The 12,434-nt window shown below is 41.7% G+C and overlaps 1 protein-coding gene and 1 long non-coding RNA gene across 2 annotated transcripts in view; one reads left to right on the top strand and one right to left on the bottom strand.

Annotated features, from left to right (window-relative positions):
- Positions 1-5,008: 5,008 nt before the first annotated feature.
- On the top strand, positions 5,009-5,839 carry LOC109286926. Its single transcript, XR_002094712.1, has 2 exons — positions 5,009-5,556; positions 5,602-5,839. It is a non-coding gene; the product is annotated as an uncharacterized LOC109286926 (long non-coding RNA).
- The window catches only part of TSEN15 (tRNA splicing endonuclease subunit 15), a 20,056-nt gene continuing 13,381 nt past the window's right edge, over positions 5,760-12,434 (bottom strand). The window contains exon 4 of the mRNA XM_019501741.1: positions 5,760-6,506. Coding sequence (XP_019357286.1) covers positions 6,302-6,506 — 205 coding nt within the window. The 3' untranslated portion in view covers positions 5,760-6,301. The remainder of the gene's footprint in view (positions 6,507-12,434) is intronic.

Consider the following 12,434-nt stretch of genomic DNA (forward strand, 5'->3'; position numbering starts at 1 on the left):
GTGTGATGAAATCATAAGCAAAGCTCACCACACTTTATCATGCATCAGCAGATGCATGACAAATAGATCGAAGGAGGTGATACTTCCCCTCTATGTGGCACCAGTCAGACCGCGGTTGGAGTACTGCATCCAGTTTTGGGTGCCATACTTCAAGAAGGATGTTGATAGACTCAAGAGGGTCCAGAGGAGGGCCACTCGTATGGTTAGGGGTTTATAGGACAAGTCTTATGAGGAGAGATTGAGGGCGGCTGAGAGGTGATCTCGTGGCCACCTACACATTCATTAGGGGGATGCAGCAAGGGATCGGAGATGCTCTGTTCACCAGGGCGCCTCTTGGGGTAACAAGGAACAATGGTCACAAACTGACAGAGAGCAGCTTTAGGTTAGATATCAGGAAAAACTTCTTCACGGTAAGGGTGGCCAAAATTTGGAATGGGTTTCCAAGGAAGGTGCTCTCCCCTACCTTGGGGGTCTTTAAGAGAAGGCTGGATAGGCATCTGGCTGGGGTCGTCTGACCCCAGCACTCTTTCCTGTCTAGGCAGGGGGCTGGACTCGGTATCTGTTGAGGTCCCTTCCAACCCTAACATCTATGGATAGATGGCATTTAGTGTCTGAGCATTGGTTGGTCAGGTTGTTTCTCATCTTACCTCAGCAAGGCCTTGGTAAGCTGTTCCTTCCAAGTCAAGGTATCAAGGAGTATCATACCTCTCTGGACCTTTTTGTGATGCACCTACTAATGCATGACAGAGCACGGTTAGCTCTGCCAATTACTTCATCTTGGAGTCAACAGTGACTCTGAGATCTGTGTAATCATCTATGGCAGAGCTGTTCAAATTGTTTATGAGAATAGGATGGGATACCGTGTTGAAGTCCAAGTAGATGACATCTACCTCAACTCCTACGTCTAAGCATTTAGTAACCTGGTCATAGAAAGAAACAAGGCTAGTCAGGCAGGATCTACCTGCTATGAACCTGTGCTGGTTGCCCTTCAGCATATTACCAGCACTCCTACAAATGTGACCCTTGACAATTTTTTTTAAGGGTTTTCCCAAGGATAGAGGTAAGACTAACTGGTCTATAGTTACCCAGATCCTCCTTCCTCCCCTTCTTGAAAATAGGTACCACCGTTGGGCCTTTTCCAGTCCTCTGGGACCTCACCTGAGCACAACGAGTTCTCAAACAGTCATGCCAGTGGTTCTGCTATGACACTGGCTAATTCTTTTAGGACCCTTGGATGAAGCTCATCCGGTCCTGCTGACCTGTGTCTCTTTACAAGATTGGTGCTGACAGTTGGTGGACTGGTGTTCCTCCTGCTTCTGTAAATAATGCATTTGGGAGATTTAGCCATGATCAGGAATAGAGGCAAAAAAACTCATTGAAGAACTCTGCTTTGTCCCTCATATCTGTCACCAACTGTCTTTGTCTAGCCTGTAGGGGTCCTATGCTGTCCTGCACCTTCTTTTTGCTCCCTATATACCTGAAGGACTTTTTGTTGTCCTTAATTTTTGTTGCCAGCCTAAGTTCTAATGCTGCTTTGGCCTTCCTGATTCCCTGCAAGTGCGAGCCAAGGAGGTATACTCCTCCTTGGTAGCTACCGCCTGCTTCCACAGCCTGTATGCCCCTTTTTTTTTTCCTGGATTTCCCTGTTTAGCCAAGAGGGCTTCTTGGCCCCTTTGCCCCCTTTTCTATTTAGTGGGATTGCCTCCTTCTGTGTCCAAAGGATTGCTTCCTCGAGGAACGACCACCCTTCCTGGACTCCCCCATTTTCTCAATGCTCTTGAGCTTTAATGCCCCACTAACTAATCTCCTAATCACACTGAAGTCAGCCTTTCTGAAGTCTAGTACTTCTGCCCTGCTGGTTACTTTTCCCATTCTTTGCCAGATAGTGAATTCAGTCAATTGATGGTAAATATCCCCTAGGTTACCTTGTATCTGCAGATCCCCCACCAGCTTGTCCCCCGTAGCCAGCACCAAGTCCAGCAGGTCGTTCCCCTAGTGGGATCATACACCTCCTGTGTTAAGTGGAGGTCCTGTAGGCAGGTTAAGAACCTACGTGAATGGTTAGTTCTGGCTGACTGATCCTCCCAGCAGATGTAAGGGTAGTTTGGGTCACCCATGACAACTGTATCTCTTGGCCTCTGAGAGCTGCCCAGAGAACATGTTATATGCTTACAGTATGTTTGCTAAAGTGTAAAGCTTTAGCCATTTCAAGGGGCAGAGTCGACATGCTAAATCCTCACATTTCTGCTTGCTCAGTATTTAGCAAGGAAGATTGTGGTAGTTGTTCAGTTTAGGCACCTTATTGGCCACTAGAGAGCATAGTTTTCAGCCACATCTAGCCACCCAACCACTAGGAACAGTGTTGTCACATAAATATCTGTATCCAAGACAGCTGCATTGCAAATGCATGGAACATGCATGAAAAACTTTGGGAGATGAAGCTGAAAATTCTAGGAAGAATCTGCCACTCTGAACAAATCCAAGCCTATAGTTATATTAATGGACAAACCATTATAATGAGAAATTTTCCAAAACCAAATTTTCTCCACTACTCTACAAGTAGGTTATGTGCAGGGAAAAAAACTCTGAATAGACGCATCCCTCTGATGTGAACAATGGAGTGGTACAGTAATCCCAGTGGAAAAGTATACTTTTGCTCCAAGTCTAGAGCATTTACTCTGTTAATTAAAAATGGTCACGTAAACCAATTAAGTTGTACTTAGCAAATAAAGCTGCTTTTTAAGAAAGCAAGATGAAGACTATAAACTTATCTTGACATCTATGAAAGGTGAGTTTGAAAAGTTGCTAAAACTAGAGGTCACAGTTCAGTTTATCATGCAACCACAGATATTCCCAGAAATACTTTTAAGGCACAGGAAATGGCATGACATTTGTAAGCCTGCACATATCAACTATGAATTCTGAAGAGTTTAAAGTATCAATGATTAGGTCCTCAAATGCTGTCAGTTGGCACAGTTCCATAAATAGTCTTTTTTCTGTTTGTCCAGTGCCTGGTACAATGGGATCAGGCTTCGTGGGTGAGATTTCAGGGTACTGCCATAGTGCTAATACCCAAGACATCTGTGGACCTAAACCTGCTGTGGGTTTGGCATTAGGTTTTTTGTAAGCTTTGTCTATTCTTTGTTTGCCATTAGAGTCAACATACAGGATGGAATGAGAAGCACACAATTTTTTTCAGACTTAGACATGCGGAGCTAACCCTAGTCTGATGTCTCTGTGTTATTACCCCTCGGTACAATACACCACAATAATACACACACATTAGACACCACGACTGAGGAGGAAGAGTTTGGCTAGGGACACACAAACAAGCTACTACAAAGTATACTAAAGTGTGAATTTACAGCACCTGAGCTACTCTGTGGCAACTGTCCACGTGCACCTTCTTAAGTTACCTGGACACACTCGAAGCAATTTCACATCCTACTTTACCTAAAAATAAACCTGTTAATGTGCCCTTGCTTTTTGTTTTTCCAAGGCAATTTTGGAAGTGTAGACAGCTTATAGTAGATAATTGAAGGCTTCTTTTCTATGTTATTTTTTCTTCCTTTTATTATTTTTAGCTACAGGCAGAAAGTCAAACTAGAGTGTTAGTTTTACAGCAAACTACAAACTATAGTAATTTATCTGAAAGCAAGAAAAAGGCAAGAGCTGGCAGCTGCAGTATAAGTATAAATTCAACATTATATAGAGTATTTCACAACTTCTTTACACAAAAAATGGAACTTTTTCCAGTACATACCCACACTCAAATTTAACTGCTTATACAAGGACAATTTAGCTAGTGGTATGTAGCCAAGTGAAGTGTGAGATTTACTTTATGGACTAAACAGTATATGAAATATGGGTGCAGCAAGTCAAAAATCAATACAGAGCTACTTTTTAATGCATCATGGCTTCAGACCAAAAACAATTGCTTTTTTCTCCATGAGCAGAGCAAGTTTAGAAAGAGATAATTCTTCCAAATTCTTTCCATTTCTCCATGACCAAATCCCATACAAATGGAATCCTACATGCTGCATGTACATGATATGAGATTTTGTAATACTAACCATTTTGAGTCAAAACTTGAAAAAATACAACACATCCTGTAATCCCTACAGTGCTTGGTGTTTTGGTCTGCTACCCAAAAAAGATTAAGGCACTTACCAACATGATCCCAGTCCATCATCCAAATTCAACTTAAAATAGGTAGAAGGTTAAGAGCAGAGAAACAAAACCTTAAGATGGTGGGTACATATACCTGGAAGCTGGATGTAAACAAGTAAAGTTTTGGTGTCAACAGAACTGAATGCATTTCCACTACATGAGAATCAGGCCTGAGAAACTTCAATAATACTACAAATAGGAGGGGGACATCAACAAATACTTATTTCCAGTTAAAGCCAAAGATTGCTTTGAAGATTATGAAATTCTAAGAAAGCAGTTGCTTAGATAGGCAGGTACTTCTAGCTACATTTGACAGATGAGGAAATAGAGATGCAAAATACTAATGCCAGTGTATAAATCAATTTTTAGAAAAGGAATAGTGTGCTTAAGTCAATTTAGTCCCACAGACTTCAACAGGACTTGCATACAGTCCCACAGACTTCAATAGGGCTTGTGTACATGTTTGTACTTTACTGAATTGGGGACTTAAGTACATTATCTAAGGTTACATAGGAAGTCCCTGGCAAAGAAAATGTTACAAAGACTGGTGCTGTTAGCGTCCTGTGCTCTTCCTGTTAAACCATGCTTTCTCCCTAGAGAAAGCCACACTCAAAATGTTATAACCAGAAAGTCACCATGTGTTTCCAGTCATCCATCTTGTGAAGACTACAGTTTAATTAGCTTTCTGTTGCCAGCCTGGTGTTGGATCCTCTCCTGTTCTTAAACTCAAGAGAGAAAATGTTCTTGCACTTCGAATTTTTCATGGGTGGTCCCCTGGTCACAGTAGAATTGTTGCAGAATTTCTAGGTGTAGTGGACAAACCATTTCAGAGCTATGGCACAAGAATTCCCAGTTAAAGTTAAACATACAAACTTACTGTGTGTAGGTATGGAAAATTCCCCAGAGAAGGCAGTGCAAACAACTTCAACTTTCTTTCCCTCAGTCTACATCTAGGTGAAGCACTGTTCAGCAACTACCTTAACCAAAAAAGGCAAAACTGGAGGGAGATGTGGATTAAAGCCAGGATTCAGGCCTGTGTATTTTGTACAGCACCAAACTCACAGGCGGAATACGTGGTCCTTCCCCTAGGGAGCTAAAGGTCCAATTATACTGAAAATAATCTGCCCCATGCAGAGATCAGAGATGTTTTCCTACATTGCATAGGCTGCTGGTCTGCCAGTTATTGGTTTCTGGGTTATCAAAGGAAAGTATTGTTTTCATCTTCAACAAGACTTTAAAAAGTAACATGGATATCAAAGTTAACTAGCTAAGTCATTTTATAGATAAAGAAGCTGAAACATGGAGCACAAGGTTCATTCAACCAGATATTTATCCTCTCATAACAACAGGTCCTATGTGGCTGTATGTCTGGGACAAGATATCCCTGTATCCACGCTATTGAACCCTGATCTTTTAGCAGGGTGTTTCCAGCTATGTGGGTAGTATCAAAACTGTACTTGGCCAATTATACCACAGTCTCTGGACACATACTTCTGTTTGTATAAATTACACTTTAGCAGCTGGCCCCCCTTTCAGATCCAGGAGTTGCAAGAACAGAACATAAAAAAGTTTAAATCCTAGACCACACCTTTCTTTAATAGTTACACTTGTCTTTAGTTCTGTTTTGCTCCAGATACCATAGCAAGGACCTAAGAAGTTGAGCAGTGTAAAAATAAGAGGTCCAATATAATTAAAAGTTCTTGGTAACTTAAAGACAAATGGATACATAGCTGAGTATTTTGTTTTTAAAGTATCTGTTCACTCTAAACAGGTTACTTTTTTTTGGTTCAAGATTTATCTTTAAAACTTACACTGTAGATTTTGCCGTATCTACTTTTTACGTTACTGCAAGCAAATATATATGAGGAAACAATGTTTGGAAACTTTGGCTTCTCCCAAAAAAGGTTATTTGAGAAGAATACACTGTCCTCTTTAAAATGCTAGCTCCTGAAACATTTTAAATACCATTTTATAACAGCATATGCTGCAGAAACCTTACTTCTCTCCTCAGCAAGTGACGATTTGTAATGCAGATGGTGAATTCAATAGTGCTCTCTCATTTACATGTTCAGAAACTTATATTTGTTTAGATTGGAAAATAATGGTCCAAGAAAGTTCATTTCTGCCTTAATCATCTGAAAAACTTCTTTCTTTTCTTTCTCCACTGTTTACTGTCCTTGTCTTCAGTATCATCAGGAGGGCCTGGCATTATGAAACCATCAGTCAGTTTATAATACACTATTGTGGAATCTGATTCAACTATGGCCAGGATGACAGACAGTGGTGAATCTGGTTTATCTAGCTGAACACATGTTTTCTTCATGATCTCTCTTATCCTGACAGAAGAGAAAGAGAAAAAAAGAGAGTCAAGGAGCAATCTAGTCATACATTTAAAAACAGCAAAGCCAAAAGGTGTAACACCACCTCTTTCTCAGGGCTTATGTAACAGCAAATCATAAGATGTTTTAGCTTACTGACACTCTTATGTTAATAATCATTGGCTCCTACACGTGGGGAGCCTGCTCTGACGTGCTGAAAATCCAGTGCATCAGAGCACTCAATTAATCAAGTCTGTTGGAGCATAGAAATTGATGCGCTCCAGCAGCCCTGTGTCATGTGCATCAGCATCATCTTGCATCTTCACGCTGAAAAACTGGCAGCGGGGTGCTCTGAACTAAAACACATCCAATGAGCTTTAGTTCAAAGTGCTCCATTGTCATTTTTACAGTATGGGGATGCACAGTGATGCTGATACATGTGATGTGTAGGTACTTTTAATTAGTACAGCTCGCTAATTAAAGCACCTGGCACCGCATCCAGAAGCATGTGTAAAAATGCCCTATATTTCTGGAGTTAAAAGAAATTCATTTCCTTTCTTAAATGCTAGAGACAAATTAGAAGATGTTAAATTTTAGCTAAAAATTCTCCAATTGCATAGACTGCTGCAGGGAATGGATTCATTTAGACATGTCCAGTTACACCACCCAAGGATATATCAGTTGATTACATTCCTATCTTAATCATCTCTACTTCTAGAGGTGCTGATACATTTGTCCCATACTGAATCAGCACTAATATAAGGAAAATTGACTGTATCAGCAATCAGCTTTTTTTGGCTGATGTGACCAATAATGCCACCGATAAATGCCCTGTGCATGTGTGCAGCTGCAGCGCAGCATACAGCTGGCCAGGAGCACAGCCCGGCAGCATGGAGAGCAGCCAGGTCTAGCTGGTAAGTCTGTTGTGTTGTGAAGGAAGGAGCGTTGGGGGGGGGAGGGAGGCAATGACAAATGGAGGCTCCAGCGTGAGAGAGGGAGTGAGGCTGGGGCTGAGGGAGGTGCTGCCCAGCCAGGGCGGAGCGGGGCACAACTCCCCCCACTGCACATGCCCCAGGGCAGGGGGGGCATGTGCCACGCAGATCTGCATGCGGGGTGAGGGCAGGCGGCTACTGTGGGCTGGGATGGCATCAGGCTCTCCTGGCAGGAGTTGGGTCAAGCAGCGGCAGCACTGGGATGGGGCTATGGGGGGAAGGGGAGGGGAGGAGCCCTGCAGCCACCCCAAAATTCACTGTAGCTCCCCACTCAGCACAGCCGCTGCCCACCCTGAGTGCACTTGAGCAAACAGAAGTTAATGAAGGCGCTTACCTTTGGAGCACCTTCATCTGAACTCTCATATAGCGAGGGTTAATTTGTCATGTGATTGGGGACTTCTAAAGCTCTCTGTAACTGTGCACTTCTGTCAGGGCATGACTGCAGAGCACTTTCACGGGGCCGATCGTGCGACAACTATAACTTCTGTCTGCACTCCTAATTCCTCTATTAACAGGGCCTGCTTCAAAATGAGGTGTCTCTTAAGAGGCTTGCATACCACAAAACTAGAGTCACAATGGCACCCTCTAGTGACAGCATTCAATATTTAATATAGTCAAAAACCATAAATTATGATTACTATTTTGGACAGCAGTATGGCATTGTTGTAATAAGTGCCACTTTTAAATAGATTAGTGAATGCAATCTTTTAAACTGAAGCATATGTTTATGATAGCAGAATGACATCATTTCTCTTTGCCATGTCAAAAATGGAACTGTACAGTACAATATATAATTAACTCAGTGCCTCGGGCTCCAGAACAGCCCTGTTCATCCAGAGGTTCAGGCTGGCTAGAAAGTTCAGGGACAGATATCCTACACATGCCACCTTCAAGGGATTCATGCCAACAACTGCTTACTAAAACTGAAAGGCAGCTACATCCCCAAGAGAGCCTAGAGAACAATCAAGTATTTGTGCTGCTGGGAGCACAGTGGGAAGTCTGCTGAGCTAAAATATTCTGCAAGCATTTTCCCCCATTTTCTGAAGAAAAGTCACTGAATGTTAAAAAACAGAAGCAGCTGAGGTTTTGGGTTTCACCAGAAACAGATCTTGATCTTCAACAGAGGCATTGGGGCACAAAAATGCAGGGACAGGTAAGCTAGGGGGAATTGAGCTCTGAAGGAAGTGAGAAAATAAGAGAAACTCATTTTTCTGAATTATCAGAATATTCCCAGAGCAAGTGGCATTTTACCTTTTTCTAATTAAAAAAAATCCTCTGGATTTGTAAACAAAACCCTACCAACCAACAGGCCGTCCACCTTGCAGGAGGTGAAATGGATTTCATCAATAAGGCATTCATCATGGCAAATCCCAAAGAGATGTAATCTTCTTGAAGCTCATGAAAGAGGCATTGCTGTACAAATCTATAATCTGTAACAGTTGGCCTTTCTGAAGCCCTTTCCAGCACAAGATCTTAAAGGGCTTTATAAATAATGAATTAAGACTAATAACTGCAAAGTAGGTATTCTAGCCATTTTACAGAAGAGTCAACTGAAGCGGTGAAATTACTTAGCTTAACTGTCAAATGGGATATCTGTAGCCAAGGCAGAAGCGCTACCCAGAACTGTGAAAGAGGCTAAACACAAGTCAAGGGCTTATTAGGCAGGATATTTTAAGTAGAAACTGGAAAGTGCTAGTATTACTGTACAAAGGCATTAGTAAGGCCCAATTTAGAATACCGTATACCACTCTGGTCACTTGTAATTACAAAGAAGAGGAAGAATTTAAACTGGAATAGGTACAAAAAGGGTTGTTAGAGAAGCAGAGAATCTGTCTTACAAAAAGAAAAAGGAAATCTGGCTTGTTTAACTTAGGAAAACAAAGATTGCGAGGGTAGGATTATTTTTTTAGAAATACGGTTACAAGGTGTATATACCAGGAAGGGAGAAGAGCTATTAACCTACAAGAAAAAGAAAACAAGACCTAATAGCTACATACTGGTCACAAAGAGTGAAACTGGAAGTTAGAAGGTGGTTTCTAATAAGCAAAACGAGTTAACTTGTGAACAGAAATGTGGTGGCAAGGACCCCAAACTGTTTCAAGATGGAGCCTGACATGTTTATGGAAGGGATAGAATAATATGATTACGGTATTCTTAGAACAAGGACAGTGACCACGTCTACACAAGATGCTGACTGTGCAGTTGTTACTGTACAGTCATTTAGTACTTTTATATACAAGTACTAAATGACTGTGTAGTAACTGGAGTTACTGCACAGTAGCATTGCCAAACAGCTTTAGGTGATGCTGACTGTGCAGTAGCTCGTTACTACTGTGCAGCAGCGTCGTGTCCTGCTTCGTGCTACATGATGCTACTGCACAGTCAACTTCTTGTGTAGACATGGCCAGCAGGCTCCTAAAAAGCACTTAGAAACCACTCAGGGTCCTGGCTGAAGGGTCTTGCTCACGTACTCAAGGGAAAACTGACTACCACACTTGGGGGAGAAGGAATTCTTCCCTCACATAAAGTCAGCCACATAAATATACTCCAAGAGATCTTTGCCATTCCTGGTATTGCAGGGCATGGCCTTTTATTACATTAAAATACATTCAAATAGCCCTAACAAATTCCTTGCCATTGCAATGATCAAGGCCTTGACAGCTCCCTTGTTCCCCACTTTTGACCTGTTGCACACACCTGGCTTTTTTTCTTCCCTTAGGATACTTTATGGCTGTGATGCAGGAATGGACAGAGTGGCTGATCTTGTGGAGCACTTTGGATAATTAGTTGCCTGCAAATGAAGAGGCAGTTTCCATCCAGTCCTATGTCTCTTTTTTGATTTCCACTCTCACTGAGCCATATCCTTACTGAGCAATTTACCCAAAGCAACCACTCTGGCTGCAACCCCATCCTTCATGCATAGTTACTGCTGTGAAGCAAAGAGGGGAAAAAAGGGTATTAACATTCCTGTAAAGTTTACTGGTGTTAAAAGTGGCAGCTAAAAATCACCGTCAAGATTAGAGGAAAACATTTCCACAATTTAGTTTCTGTATGTGACAGCAGTTTTTATTTGGGGAAAACAGTGACAGAAGGTACAAGCCATCACTTTCACGTGTTACAAGTCTTTTACAGGATAGGCAAAGGTGGCAGTGAAGTCGAGTACTAGTGGGAAATTCATGTCATTCACTCAGTAGCATAACTGAAGGGGGGCAATTTGGGCAGCAGCCCTGGGCACTGCCTTTGTAGGGGGGCCTCAAAAGCAGCCATTGCTGCAGCAAAACTTGACTGTACCAGAGAATTCAGCAGAGCAGGAACCAGCACTGCCCTGGGCATGGGGCTGTGCTGCTATGCCTCTGCATTCACTCATGGCAAATACAAGTTGCCAGTACTAATCGCTTTATTTTAATGAACTTCTTGAAGGCTCTCGGGTACCACAATGAGAGGTATGATCCTGAAAAGCAAGGGCAGGGTCTAGAACCAATTTTAAAGTGAACTAGATTTCAAGTCAATACATCCATCCAAAGGGGGAGAAGGGTTCTTCTTGGAGTGGGATAGGAAAACATGGTGGAAAGAAGCAGTTCAATAAAAGCAGATGGACTCCAGACATCTTTAAAAAAATGCACTGGTTTCCTGCCCAAACCATATTTAGTTAAGTTTTCAAAAGAACAAACTGGCCAAGCAGGAATCAGAATATGGGCAGTGACTGTAACAAGACAGAAAGAGGAAGACAAAACAACTTATTGTAGTGAAATTCCCTGTGCAACAGCCTCTGATAAACAGAGGAAATACTGAATGGTCTAAGCAGTTCATATGTTGAAAGATAGAGTGCTTCATTTAGCCAAAATGAGCTATTACCTTTCTTAACAAGGAAGCTGAAGGCTTTGAATCTGTCTTTTACAGCTAGATGAAAATTCATCAAAAGCTTGACCAGACTGAACAGTTCCCTCCTCTTCATGCATGAGAAGATGCAATTCAAGGCTGGTGATTTAATGGAAGTTGGTTTCTGTACACGCATGAATTAGTGCTTTATCTGACTTGTACAGGAGAGACAGGCTGCTTGCTTGTAAAAAACCAAATCTCTGCAATACTACAGAGGCAACAGAGCAGCCTAGCCTGAAAACAAATACTTTAAATATTGCTCTCAAATCAGATTTTGACCCAAAGTGTGGTATGCTGCGAGGGAGGGAAGGGGCAGGCTTGTTATCCTTTAAATCTGAGGCCCAATGCCCTTCATCTCCATTTTGAGGAAAATGAGGCAGGAGGAAAAGGTTACATTTTTAATATAAGAATAGGCACCACCCTATTTTTGAGATGTGCCAGAATTATGGTTGTAAAGAGAACTCAAGGTAAAACGAACCAGAGAAATTCCAGTATTCACATATAGTGGAGGCATAGAAAATAGTGGGGGAAAAGATGACTGATCATTCTGTATGTGAATACCCACACTTACAATTCAAAGGGGTCTGCACCTCAGTATTCATAAATATAACTAAGCAAAACTGTTTATGTATCAGTCGACAAAAACTTTTCCCAGTTACAAATTCACAGATGTTTAAAAAAAAATTAAAAAGGCTGACATTCCTTTTTCTTCCCAAATTTTATGAAAACAAACTTTTCCAATTTATGACTGAACATTTCTGCATATATTCTTTCATGGGGAAACTATTTTTAAGCAAATGAGTTCTTCCCAGTCTGCTTGAAACTCGCAACTATTGAAGAATTGGGAATTTTATTTTTCAAAGTTGCCCTAATCAGATAGGGCTAGGAAAAACTGATGCCCCCCATATCAGTAACACAAATAACATTCTCTAAGCCAGTCATTTTCACCCTGTGATCCACGGATCCCTGGGGGTGCACAGACTATGTCTAAGACAGGGGTTTTCAATCTTTTTTAACAGCTATACCCCTTCTGTCTCAAAGTTTCAGCTCAAGTACCCCTTTATATTTTTTTCTC

This window comes from Gavialis gangeticus, unplaced genomic scaffold, assembly GCF_001723915.1.
Source record: "Gavialis gangeticus isolate Ggan-Ray unplaced genomic scaffold, GavGan_comp1, whole genome shotgun sequence".
NCBI lineage: Eukaryota > Metazoa > Chordata > Crocodylia > Gavialidae > Gavialis > Gavialis gangeticus.